Genomic DNA, 14050 nt, shown 5'->3' with positions numbered 1-14050 from the left:
TCTCTAGGGATGGATTTGTGAATAAGGCGCTAAAGCTGGATCCTAGGATCTACCCTTCCCAAACCCAAGAAGCAGAAGCTGGGTCAAGCGTGTGGAAGAAATAGTGTTGCGACTCAAGCCACGACGTATGCTACAAATTAAGGTTTTTAATAATTTCACGAACATTCAACGTCTTAATCAACCATTTGTTATCTGCCAGGAAAGCATTTTTAAAGATATAGCAGCAATACATCTGCCATGTAAAAGATTGCTTTAAAAATGTAACCTTTGCAGCTTTCAAACCTATGCGGAATACGCTTAAGTGACCTCTGACGAGGACCGCGTTTCATGGATGCCTCTCCTCTACTCGAAATATGTTTCAGAAAGTCTTAGTGTCAATGCAAACGACACACAGCAGCACACAAGTTGTTCGCGACCGATTCGATGTCTGATCAATGCACCAGGGAAGACGAGAGGTCCACTAGTTACACGCCTGAATAACACGTGACGCCAGATTAAACAGCGCTGCACAAGATGATAATCGCATCTGCGGTACATTTTTGACAATATTAAAAAAAGTACCGTACTTTCTTTTAAAGAACTGGCTTTTGCACACGTGAAAGTTTGGCTACGCGTTGACCATGACGTCAAAAGCCGAGCCACCTGCTGCAGTCACTGTGCACGCGGCTTTCTCGGAGGAATCTAAGTGTAATAACAAAAAAAAATTGATGAAATCGTAGAATATAGCTGGAAGGGCGACCTCGGGTTAGAAGGAATGTGTTGCCTTTTTTTCTTGTTAGACCTTCATGTTTAAAGCATTCATAAATGCAGCTGCGTTGACGTGCAGATAGCTCTACAATAGATGCCATGCTACTGTGTTCTTTGACTAAAATGCTGACGGGAGTAAGCTTCACTATACAGAAAGATAACAGCACGTTAGAACGTTAGAAGGAAACTTCGATTCTGACCCCTCCTGAAGAGAGCGTTAGCTCCTTCCGTTTTCTGGTTCCTGAGCGAGCCCCAATTAGGTATCCGGTTTCAGAGAAGAAGACATGCTTCGCTTAATTTTCGCCACATTAGTTGCGCTATGTTTGGGCTCCTATGGAGATGCAAAGCTTGACTGGCTCTATCAAGTAAGACCGTTTTCTTGTTCCAATGCAATGGTTATATATCACAACATTAAGTTTTTCTTGGTGTACCTTCTCCCCTGACAGCGCCTTTGTTCACAAGCGTAGATATACATGTAACGCCGTCCTTTACGTGTAGTTTTGTAAACTAGAGATCGGTGAACCCAGCGCAGTTATGCAACTGTGGCAGTAATGAGACAAATGAATCACACTGACCTAGATGCACGTATAGAGGAGACTTGCCTTTATCACGTATAAAGTGACAGTAGATACCATATACAGGGTGTCCCAGCTAACTTTAGCCAGAGTTTAAAAACATGTAAATGCCACGTAGCTAGACAGAACAAAGGTAGTGTTGTTTGCCGTCGCTTGGAGATACTCAAGCTCTCTTTTTTCATTCCGCCTAACTGTATATTTAGTATTAATTAATTGATGAACTCCTCAAATATTATATTTATGGAAAGGTATTAATGAGAAAATTGTAGAGTGGCATGAAAAACTTGCGCTATAACTCTGTTGCCCAATACGTGCTACATATGACTGTTTTGCCGAGAATGAAAGAAGCCCGAAAATTCACGCAAAATTTCTACGCGACTGGCCGCTCCAAGCACTGCGTGTATTCGCTGGCTGCTTTCATGCTCGGAAAAAACACTTCATTTAGCGCATATTGAGCAACAGAAAGGAATGTCGGGAGTTTTTCATGTCGATCTACAAATTTCTCATAGACAATTTTCATATAACCATATTATTTTAGAAGCTGACTAAATAATTAGGACTCATTATATGATTAGGTAAAATGAAAAAAAAATAATCCGAGTAACTCGAAGTGACGGCACACAGCATTACCTTGGTTCTGTCCAGGTATGCGTGGCATTAGCGCATTTGTAATGTTTGGCTAAAGTTACGTATAGGACACCCTGTATATGTACACTTAAGCGCTACGTATGAATTTCTGTTTAGACAATGTTAGTAATCAGCTCATTGCAAGTTGGGACGCAGAAGAACGGGCATAGGAGGCTGTGCGGTAACCAGCGTCATGGTGCAGCAAGCATGCATACCGAAGGAGAATGAATTACATACAGGTGGTGCGAAGTCAGATACTACAGTCAGGATGCTATGCCTAACCAGAAAGGAGCCTCTGAAGCAGACCAGCTGTCTGCGACATCTTATTATGACATGTATCTAGGCATAAACAAAGTTATGAAATATTGAATGTCTCCCTTTTTTTTATTTGGCTGATAAGCTATACCAAGAGCTAACAGTATGCATGTGTGACTTTTCCGCAATCACGCACCACTATATATATATATATATATATATATATATATATATATATATATATATATATATATATATATATATATACATACATATATATATGTATATATAACAGCCGTAATGCATTGAAATTCCGAATGGAAGTATAGTATATTACGGTGTTGCCTGGCAGATGCAGATGAAACGTTTCATCTTAATTTAATGCGAGATAACTATTTGCGCCATTATGCACAAAGCGGCGTGACCGAGCGATGGTACCAAAAATGGCTGACGGCGCAAAGGGTGAGAACACGTAAGAAATTCTCGGTTTGAGGTCAAATTTCTCAATGAGGTTCCTGTAGACAAAGCAAATAAATGGCTTTTGAAAGAAAATTTGGTACATTTAGGTCTGGGTGGGAATGAGAACCTGACCTCCTGAGGAGAGGGCTTCCCGTATACGCCACGGCGGCTCTAAGGTCCTGGCTGACTAAAGGTTTGCCTACCGCGTGCGTCAATGGACACGTCACATCGCAGCCATCTGGTTGACCAATCGTGTGGTCCCGTGCGTGCGCCATCGGGTATGTGATGGCACAGCTAATGATGAGGAGGTGGCGCCACGTCAGGAGTGTATGAAATAAGTGTACAAAACGAAAACATTTCACCGAAGGGGTCTATAATGCTTTCGCATTCTAAGACTTCAGCAGTCATAAGTGCCTCTGCCGAATGTTTTCTGAAATATTATGTTGTTGCAACACATGTGTTCTTAGAAGTATTGTTATAGTTGAGTATAAACTAAAGTAATACTGACGTCTGTACTTTTGCCCACCTTGGTGTTTAGCGGCTGCTATATTGCACTGCTCAGCATTAGGTCGCGAAATTAACTCTCGGAAATGGCAGGCGCATTTTGATGACGATGAAATGAAAAAAAAAAAAGAATATCTTGTGCCATGCACTAGTGTACGTTAAGGACAACCGGGGGAGTCAAAGTTGATCAAGAGTTCTCCAATACGAGGTATCAGATCGTGGATTTGGTGCGTAATATTCCGGAATTTAATGTCTTTACGTATGCTTTCTTGCAGATGCTTAATACTTCGGATCCTATATTGATTCTCGAAAGGAGTTACACTGATAGTTATAGGGGCCGTAATGAGACGTGCGTTGTTTATGAAAAGGATGAAATGAACTTGACCGATTATAGCTTTTATCTCGACATAGCGGCTGGCGGAGAAACGTGAGTTACTGTAATTCATAGTTTACTTTGCCACAGCTTAGAAGCTGCTAAGATAGTCGTCGTGAGCCCCGGTATGGTATGGTATGAAAAACTTTATTCATGTCGTTCAGGTTGAGCTAGGTTCCTAGCCCGAAGCGGGCCACTCCCACGTCGGGACCGGAAGGCCTAGCTTCACGGCCGCATCGCGGGTCCGATGAGCTCCCCATGTCTGTTCTTTATGTTCGGGGCTACAGAGAGCCGCACCCCAACTATCTTTGGAGCACCGGCGCCTATAATAAACCGCCAGAAGATAACGACCAATAACAAGAACACTCATACTTTGCTCGCTGTCACGCGAAAGTATCAGAAGCGTCATGAGGGTTTTGAGGTGTATACCTTAATACCTCATCCCTACATCTTCAGTTGAAGGCCCGTCGTCAATTGAGTCTTCGTTGACTCTCAGTCCACTAAGTCTAGCCTGCTTCTATAGGACATTCCTGTCCTCCAGTAGCTAGCCAATCTCCGTAATTTGAAATAGAATTTGAATCCTTCAGTTCAGCCTGCACTACGACGCTGCTCGCCGTCGTGTTGATTGCAGAACCATGATAAAGAACGTTCTTTGCTGTATTATCATGATGGTTTGCGTATAACAGAAGAAAAGAAAACCTTAAGTTACATCGTTTCAACGACGCTCTGCATAAATAACGTGTCATAACCGGTTCAAGCAATACAATAATCACTCATACCCACCTCACAAGGATGATGTAGCGTATATTAAATAAATAAATTCTATGATCAGCTGCGCGAATACTTTCAGTTGGTATCGCGAAGTTAATAATTCTTGTCTTGTATGTAATATTACCGCGAGAGCGTTAAGAGAAAGTTTTAGCTCGGGTGCTGCTGTCTAAATATATGTAAAAGGAGACTTCGTTTTTCTCATCAATAACTGCACCAACTTTGACGAAGCTTGTTGCATTTAAAAGAAAAGCTTAAAATCTTTTGTCGCTCAAAGCAGTTCTTTATTGACGGTTGTTCAGGAGACTGCCTTAATCACACCGCTGTGCCGACCACAAATAAAAACTGAAAAATTAGTACCGCGAGATATGGCGTTGTATGAGCTTCGGAGTTCTGCATACATTATACATACTCCGGTCGCAGCTGCGTATGGCACGGATGGGCACGGCCGTGTCGACCTTGAAGGCAATCTGTGATGAGTACAGAGTCTAGGTGCGCCGGGGGCTGATAGCTTCGCGTGCGCTGTGTTCTCACCGCTTAGTTCGCGTTAAAGCGAGAGGCAGCACGAACGTCAATTCGCTCGCTGCTGATGTCGCTGTTCCTCACACCAGCATTTCGACAGTTAAAGTTCACACTCATCTACTCAGATGTGTTTACATTTGCCTGTGCGCGCGTGACGCCATGCTTGTTAATTCAGTTGGTAAGGCGATGGTATACTAGTTTACATAGCCGATAAAGCTACTATCTTCACTTTGTATAGCTGTCTACTAATTTGCTATTGCCGTCGATGCTTTGCTTTCCAGGCGAAACTGCTACATTTTGTTGATCTCGGCATCTCGAAGGCCGGTTCTTGCGCGATTTTCGTGCATTCTGCTCTGTCCTTTTGTACTATAACGTATTTGACACCTGCAACCTTTTCTAAACGCCCCTCGCTAGCATTGGCACTGATTGTCGTCGGTTGCACTACTGGTCGTAGATTCGCCCGCTTGTTTGGGCGGTACCTATAGCACAGTTGATGACAGGAAGATGTGCGGGTATGATAAGGCACCTCTGTACTCACAGACAACCACAAAATTTTGCAGAACACTTTATCTGAGAAAAACAGCCGGATATCTGAGCAGCTTCATAACCTAGCCTAGTATTCGCCATTTATAGCCTCTACTAGTATATTTGAACAACATTGTGATGTTAGGTTTTACTGACTATTTCCGAGCAGCCTGTAACAGTATACTGTTACAGGCTGCTCGGAAATTGAACGTTTCTTTCAGACAGATCCAGTGGTCCGTAAACTTTATCTTTAGCGGTACTCTAATCGCCACACTTTGGAAGTTGCTCGAAGATTCGCGGAATGCGCTTGCGGAAGAGCTTTCTGCTTATGGATCAGTGCATATTTAAGACGACAAACTGGATTTTTCGCGCGTACGTCCGACGTAGCTTTAGATATTCGGCCAAGTATTACTAATTTCAACTCCAAGTTCACTGGATCACTGGATCGCTTAAGTTTGCTACTATTAATTCTATGTGCAAACTGCAATTGTTATTTTTTGGTTTCTATTCCATGTTTGGCGTGATATTCGGTACATGTACTATCCGAATTGGTTTCGTATTAGACGAAAGTTGGTATTCCACAGCCACAAATATTCAGTTAATCATCAAATCATAGTTATGCACCGCGGAAACTACACTTGCGGTATCGTGATACGTTGGGATATGTATCCAGGTTGCTATTGGCTATGCAGTGGGTCCCGTCGCACGTTGGCTTACCGAGCAACGAGGCGGCCGACGCCGTCGCTAAGGAGGGTCACTCCGATCGCTTCCCCATCCCCAACTCGGTCACCCCCTTCGACGTGGCCAAGACGACGATTCTGCGCACCGTCCGCGAAGCAGCGCCCGGACCCGCGCGTTGCGGCAGGTACGCCCCCTCGCCTCCTCCCTCGCGCGGACTCTCCCGCGAGGGCCACTTGTTCTTCTTCACCTGCGTGTCGAATGCTACATGACGGCCGCCAGACTACGCAGGCTGCAGGGAAAAGGCAGCCTCGTGAGCAGCAACTGCGCCGATGTGCAGACGCTCGGGTGACTCCTACATCGCTGTCCTGCTTTCTGTGTGGAGCGCACGGACTTGTGTTCATCGTATCGGCGTTTGGGACTGCCTTGCAAGACCAACGAGCTGCTTTTTCCTGTAGCCCACTCATCTATCCTCAAGAGTGCGCTTGCGGCACTACTTGACTTTTCAGTGCGACGCAACTAAGAGCGCGGCTCGGAGCCCCTCATTCGCTCCTTATGTTTTTTTTTTTGCCGCCTTCTCCTTTCCTTTCTCTTCATCTTTTTATCCCCACAGCCCTTTTCCCGTGCAGTGCTGTTGAGCTGTCCTCCTGTGAGAGACAGTTACGGCACTGCCCTTATCTCTTCCATTCTCTTTAAGGTCACTTCACGCACACTCATTTGCGTCGGTAACGTTACGTTTGCGATTATAGCATTTCATTTTCGTCGTTTTCGACGAACCTCTCCGTCACTAGCATTGCATTAGCGTATCAATGAAAAACAATTTACGCAAGCATCAGTGAAAGCTTCGTTTGTCACTGACTGTCGCATAAACGTGGCATTTGCCAAACTTCTTTTACACAATGCTCCTGAGCGCTTTATTCGAGCCGCGCTATACGGTCTTTTGCTCATTAATTGAGCGCTTGCGTGTACCTGGTGCGGTTTGTTAGCAGGTGAAATTATTGGTAGCTGGGCGAGTCTTGTCTCGTCTTAGTTTAAAGGGTATTTATGCAAGCAACTTGAAACATTTATATGGCTTTGGTGAGCCCCTTAATAAACTTCAACAAAAAGTGCTGCTATATTAATTATGCTTTTAACACACACTGCAAAAATCTTGTCTCCTTTCTTTTCACACTTCGTCCTCGCCACCATCTTACACGAATGACACCAAGTTGGGGCATGTGACACCGCAGGAAGCTAGTAAGATTTCACGTATCGAGTGATACTGTGTATAAGTGATAATAAACTTTCTCAATTTAGAGGGGTTCCAATTTTAGCACAATCAAAACATCCGAAATAAATTTGTTGCAACTTTACACGAACATGTTTTATACAGAAATAATGTAACTCACTATAATTCAGCATACCGTTTCTTTTTTTCAATTCTTCGCAACATTGCTCTAGGAAAAGATCGACTTGTGCAACATAAAAATAAAAAAAATCCCCCATTTGTGAATATTATACACAGCATAGGCTTGCGCCTCGCAGTGTGGCGCCCGTGAGTGAATTTGCGTTCTACGTAAACGAATACTAAACAACGACACGTTTTTATATACGTGTAGTCTTCGGATATGCAAATCAAAAGCACATGAATCTGCTAATATCGCTCGATATTTAACTGTTTGACCATTTACGTTGTTGTAGCAGAATAAATGCTTCCTGAGAAAAGCGCGCAAGGTAGTCAAATGAGCTAATAAAAAAATATTTTGCCCACAACCGTGAATCAAGCCCATGTCATTGCGGGAATGTGCTTCTGGGAACCAGACGAACTAATTCCTACGCTATCGCGCAACGTAAATAGACCCTTCGGTTTGTACAATGCATTAAGGTCCGCACAGGCCCTGATAATGGTGTCGTCCGCGTGCATAATTTTGAGGCCGTCGTGGCAATGATGAATTTGTGTGCATTGTAATATGTTGCCCCGGTGAAGGACTACAGTGTTCCATGCTGCAATATGGTGCGGTCGTCATAAACAGGTTCAGTGCTAGAATAACGAAATAATTCTGAAGTTTATTTTTAATGTATCCTCGAGTGATTTCTTGTACATTTTAATGTCATATTGCCCCATTCAATTCTTTTTTAAATTTGCTCACAAGTGATTACATAATATATTCATAACACGTGTAAATTCTTAAGCATGTAAATGTGTGTGGAAGTGGTTTAATTGTCTTGTCAACTCTATTTGTCATAAAAATTAAAAGTAAAATAAAATAAAAAGTACGCGTGAAGTTCATTTCTAATGCCGTGAGCTATGATAAAAATCCAGGATTTGCGCCGAATTATCAGCCTATCACATGATGTATCTGCATTGGTCTCTGTACAATCGTTATATCGAAGCAAAGAGAATTCGTTTCTAGGATAAGAAACACGAGGAGATGGTTACTTGCGCCACGTGCAAGGGGATGCTGCCTCCAACTTCTAACCAAGGTACTCAAACGCAAAAATAGTTTTCCCTACTGGTAATAAAGCAGTCGGCAATAAGCACTATCTGAAAAAAAAAGCGAATTAATCCGTGAGCTGTTGTGGGGCCTGATGAACGTGTTAAAATGTATTTCCTGTTAACCATCTGTCTTGTATTTTCGGCGACCAGTGTTACTAATGTTAGTTTTTTGAACTTTTCCCGCCTCCTTTTCTGTTTTAGAACTATTTCAACTTTTGCGACTTTTCCGTCCAGTTTTTCTGTTTTGGAACTATTTCAGCATAGCTTCAAGTACATTGATCCTCTAAGCTTTTTGAAAAGTGCCGCGCTCCAAATAGCCATATATTTGACAACGTTTTCGATGTTAACAATGGTACTCCCGGCGTTTTTTCGCAGCACTGAATAGAAGAAGAGAGCCCTCACTCATTTTCTTAAAAGCAGGCGCAAGTAGCCTTCCGTCAAATTATGCCCAATACCTTATATTTCTTCACTGATACCCTATTTGAAAATGTGCCTTGCGCGTTTTTTTTTTCGAACCCAGCATTCTTTAACTGTAACTCACAACCTGCACCTGCTGCATTTCCCATGAAAATTCCGGCTATTTGTATACTGGAATAAAATGCAGTGTTTCTTTTTGACACAATTCGGCATCATTAGAATTTCCGCTGTTGCAGATATGATTTCGAGCTTCACGCAAAGCTGGGAGAGGACCCTGAGTGCAATGGTTACATGGAAATAAATGACACCGCACGTAAGAGATTGCAAACACTTTCCTTGAAATAATTTAGCCGGCGATACCTGTTTTACGCGCAATCGTGCCTCTTAGCTATATCGGCGTGGTAGTTTTTTGGCAGCTTTGTAAATTTGCTTCAATTTACCCTGACTCATGGGGCTTAACGTTCCGAAGCTCAACTGCAAGTTATGAGGGATGCTGTAGTGCAAAACTCCGGTACAATTAGAGCTTCCGGGGCACATTGAAGGCGCACCCAAAGCTTCATGCTCGTTTGCACGTCCAAAGCGCAAGAGCATCGCAGCCGTCGTCGAGTTTCAGCCATGCGCAGCTTAGCTTAGCAGCCTGACGCCATACGCACAAAGTGCGCTCCGTCTCATCCAACGGCTTTTTATTATACACGGGTGCGGCATGTTGGCACGACGAAGCACGCTAAGAAACTTCCGCTGTGCATAAGAAACAGCGCACTGGCAGTTACCAGGCGTATCAGCGTGCTGGCGTGACGAGCGCCGGCAGTAGCGTTGTGGGCATTGTGCCGCTATACGCGGCATTGCTACCCGTATAATCGTATACCCTAATAATATTTAACTTTAAATATATTGAGATATAAGCGGGTCACTCGTGATCGATATCATTAAATCTCCATTTGAGACCATTGAAGGACAAACGTTTTTTCGCAGTGGTCTGCAGCTACTGCTGCCATGCGTCCTATACGTCGTTTACTTGAAGGACATTCTTTTGCCGTAATAGACCAAAAATATCTTTTCTTCGCAAAATATGGACTTCCTAAATTTTTACATTTCCTGATCACACTCATTATTTTTCCGTTGGTCTGTCGCACGAGTTCAACGTCTTCTTAACTTACCTAACTAGCTTACAAAAGTTATCGTGTATGTTATTGCTCTTAGAGCAGACTGCTAACATACTTGTTATTTCAAGCAGGGACTTTAGCTGCTGTCCAGCATTTTGCACTATCTAGTATTTCGCTCCTAAGATATTTTACAGGTAATCTATCACTGCGACTAAAAACGTTGAAGAACGTCCGCTGAAAACATCTGCTCAGGAGTCTCTGTGAAAATTCACTTTTATTAGATGTACATGAAATTTCAAGAGAGAACGATAAGAGCGAGCACGATGACATTCCTGGAGACGGTGATTGCGAAAGAGCAACGTCCAAGCTAAACTTTAAGTGGTGCGCAGGCTTAATAGAGGTGTCGCGATATATTAGAAATTTGTTATTAATTATGTTACCGAGCTTTATACATTTCAACCGAATGCTTTCAATCCATTTTGAAATATAAATACGGAAATTTAGTAGGAGTGAAGTCTGCTTAAGTGGAGCGCGACAAGAGAATTTAGGAAACTACGCATTTTTGGAGACACTGTAGAATATTACGAAAAGATATGATATTTGAAGTTTTCAATGCTAACCGGTGCAATACGACGTTGCGCTCTCGGAAACTACAAAAAATATCATGGCATTCCTTCACAGAATGAAGTTTGCACTGGGGAGAATATGTTTAAGGTATTTAGAAGCTACGGCACGTATAGATGACTGCATCATATTTGCAATCATACGCAACTTTTCCACCTTTATAGCAACAAATGAATTTAAGACGACCAGTTTCTTACATGATCTAGAAAAGGCGTGATGAAGAATATTTTAAGTGCTGTTCACTTTAAAAATACCTTCGTGCTTGACTGCTTGTCTTATCTATGCAGTATCGCTGTGTGCTTACTTGAGGAATCGCTGCATTAATAGCCTGCGTGTTCCTTTTCCTGAGTTGGAGGATTTTAACATCTTGCATGTCTTTCAGATGGCAGAATTGAAAACAAGACACTTCGATATTGGAATAAGAGCGAACACTGTGGAGTTTTTACGTTAATGTTACGTGGTGAGTGTAAATAATGGTACTGCCCGCATATCACTTTACTTCTCATTATGTTAACACTTGACGGCGCGAAAAAATTAGCGTCAGCATGCCTGCGCCGTGACGACTCCTCTCCTCTGCCCTGTGACGGCTCAATGATACTTGGCAGAAATGCCTCGTATTTCTGCACACACCTACTGTGGGATCGTACGTACTGTGGTCTTTGAAGGTCATCGCAGGAAACTACCCCTCATACTCAAGTGTCGATAACTACTTGGCTGGGGCTTCGGGTGCTGTTCGTGCGGCCTTTTCCACAATCGAAGCAAAAAAATGGGGAAGCTTTGTGGACGAATATCTCAAGAACGAATACTGTTTATTTTTTAATTACGCACATAGTTCTAGCCTCCGGCGGCAACCTGCTGCAAAAATGCCTATACAATATGACCGTGAAAACCTGCAGTTGAGGTGTTAATCAAGGAATATTATATAGCGGTCGGAGCCCGGCGACTGTTAGACGATCTACGGCCCGAAGTTCTCGAAGGACAAATAATATTTTCTCATAGAGTACGCCTTATTCTTCTTTTTTTAATTTCTTTACAAAAAAAACGGATAATTCGGCGTGCTGCTTCCGTATGCCCTTACTATAATGTTAATCGGAACTCAGATTTTACACCCTGAATTCATAACAAAGCCTTAGAGAACTTATGCCTCCAGTTACGCTGTGGTAATGGGCCTACGAGCAGTGGATTGCTGCGTGCAGTCCGGGCACCCTCCTGATATAGACAATGGAGACCACATTAAAAAAGAAAAGGTCGGCGCATTTTCGTAGGAACAGAACGTGTCGTGCAGGCCTAAATGAAATACGGCAGACGCATTTAAGACTGCTCACGTGTGTAAATGCGCGAGCATTGCAGTCGCTTTAGCATCGTCTATGACGAGGGTTTTCTGATCATAGCAAACCCAGACCGATGACTTTCGAAGAGCAAATGACGCGAGGGAGGCAGTGCGCTCAATTTACACACTCGTGACGCATTTACGCACATGATACGTTTTATACATGCGTGACGTACACGCATCTTAATACAGGCGCGCAAGCGGAATGCACTATCACAATAGTTGTTTACCGCAAAATTAACAACACCGATAAGACAATGCGTGAAATCTTTCCCTCCTATGACGCCGAAAAAAGAAAACTCCTTTTGGTTGGCCAGATCATCCTTGGCCCTCTTAAAATAAGTACATTTTTGTCCTATATTCCGTGTTGTTGGTACCCTGCTTTGCCTGTTGCGTTTTCTCAGCTATTTCAAGCGTACAGTGGCAGGTGGATGTACAGGGCTTGTTCGTACATTGCAAGCCTGTACTTTTGCCTTTACATTCCATGATATTCAAAAACTAAATTTTTAGTTGTTAGTAAGCGGTCGTTATGCTTGTTGCTTCTCCTTGTGTTTCTATCGTTCGGACTGTTTTTTTACCATATTCCACTGAACATTCTGCCATAGTAAACGTGTGGGGTACACGCCTACGCCTTTTTTTTTGCAGGTGAAGCGCAATGTGAGCTGCATGTCTGGAACACTGCAGTTGCATCACAATATGAAACGCATCTTTACCTAAGAAGCTGTGTAAAGAAATACCAAGATTACTGTCCTAACGCCACACAGCGCTGGCTAAAACAATCTTATCATCGACGTGCAAAACGCTGCCGTGGCATTTCTGTTTCCTAAAAGAAGTGCATAAATACCGTGCATACTGTTCCTACTTCGGTAAAATTGACACTCAACAAAACCCTAGTTCGCTCAAAACTTGAATACGCATCTGCCATTTGTGGGATAACAATCAAGCATCACTAACCGTAAACCTTGAAGCCATTCAAAATCGCGCAGCTCGCTTTATTTTATCTATTCCCGCCATTCCAATGTTACATGTATGAAAAAAACCTGAATCTGCCACATCTTTCATTACTCTGCAAATGTGTTCGTCTTTGCCTATTTCACAAGGTTTATCACTCCAACCACGTGCTCAAGAATCAACTTATCACCCCACCTTTCTACACTTCATCCCGTTCTGACCACAGATATAAAGTTGCCGTCCCATCCTCCCGAACGAACAAGCGTCATGGTTCTTTTTTACCCCGCACGAGTGTCGATTGGAACCATCTTCCTGCTTCCATCATTCAGATCACAGATATATCTTCATTGAAAACAGCAGTCTACCACGCTATCGCTTAACGTTGTCTGCACATCATTGCCTGCATATTACATTGTTTTGTTATGTACCACTCCTTTCTGTAGTGCCTTAGGGCCTGGAAAGTATGCATAATAAATAAATAAATAAATAAATAAATAAATAAATAAATAAATAAATAAATAAATAAATAACCTGCCGCAAAGTCATCAAGCTGTTTGCTTGAGCTACGCAGCGTTTCCTTGCGCCTGAAAAATTATCCTTCACATGAAAGTAATTGTCTCGATAAGTTGGAAATTTAAAGCTATCTCTGAAAGAAATATCTCCAATCTATGCACCTGAAGTAATCTGTGCTGTAATCCTTCTTAGAAAACAAGCAATAAAGTTATTATATTTTACTCTGCCTTGACCTGCCTCACATTTGACAGAACTCCGACTTTCAACTTGGTGGCTCCGTGATTAGTCATGAAACAGCCGACCGGGTCGAATAATTGAAGAGCAATCATACACTGCTAATAAATTAAGCACTATATTCCATTTCAGTCGTAGATATTCTTGTTAATCGTATGTTGATACAGATGGAAGCACGTTTACTGCGATTCCACCTAAGCTTGTATCGCTGTTGTTTTTGCTGTCACTTACCGGAAAAAAATGTCCACTTAAGTAGCCACTGACAATCTTTCTTTTATTTCAAGTGGAAGTTTTTTCTACGCCTCGCAGTCACACGTATTCCAGTTACGTCTGCACAAACCTTTAATAAACGCCGTGGTCCGCTTACAA

At 42.6% G+C, this 14050-nt stretch overlaps 1 protein-coding gene across 3 annotated transcripts; it reads left to right on the top strand.

The window, feature by feature from the left end:
- Positions 1-853: 853 nt before the first annotated feature.
- On the top strand, positions 854-13668 carry LOC142558104 (uncharacterized). Of its 3 annotated transcripts, none has more exons than XR_012822953.1 (5): positions 854-1112; positions 3443-3594; positions 9163-9239; positions 11036-11113; positions 12629-13668. XR_012822953.1 is itself a non-coding variant. In XM_075670263.1 (5 exons), the coding sequence occupies exons 1-5, from the start codon at positions 1032-1034 to the stop codon at positions 12808-12810; spliced, it is 591 nt and encodes a 196-aa protein (XP_075526378.1). In that variant the 5' UTR covers positions 854-1031; the 3' UTR covers positions 12811-13668. The 3 variants fall into 3 exon arrangements, 1 of the variants encoding a protein (XP_075526378.1); XM_075670263.1 differs by lacking the exon at positions 3443-3594 and adding an exon at positions 6048-6220; XR_012822954.1 differs by lacking the exon at positions 3443-3594.
- The last annotated feature ends 382 nt before the right edge of the window (positions 13669-14050 follow it).

Source organism: Dermacentor variabilis, chromosome 9 (assembly GCF_050947875.1).
Source record: "Dermacentor variabilis isolate Ectoservices chromosome 9, ASM5094787v1, whole genome shotgun sequence".
Taxonomy (NCBI): domain Eukaryota; kingdom Metazoa; phylum Arthropoda; class Arachnida; order Ixodida; family Ixodidae; genus Dermacentor; species Dermacentor variabilis.
Note: the sequence above shows the minus strand (reverse complement) of the source record. Positions and strands in the feature narration are given on the sequence as shown.

What these genes read in the sequence shown, in the direction of transcription:
- LOC142558104 (XM_075670263.1), top strand. Translation starts at nt 1,032, where the DNA reads ATGCTTCGCTTAATTTTCGCCACATTAGTTGCGCTATGTTTGGGCTCC. An exon ending in GGACCCGCGCGTTGCGGCAG is followed by an intron (nt 6,221 to 9,162) that starts GTACGCCCCCTC and finishes CCGCTGTTGCAG; the next exon opens with ATATGATTTCGAGCTTCACG. An exon ending in GGAAATAAATGACACCGCAC is followed by an intron (nt 9,240 to 11,035) that starts GTAAGAGATTGC and finishes CATGTCTTTCAG; the next exon opens with ATGGCAGAATTGAAAACAAG.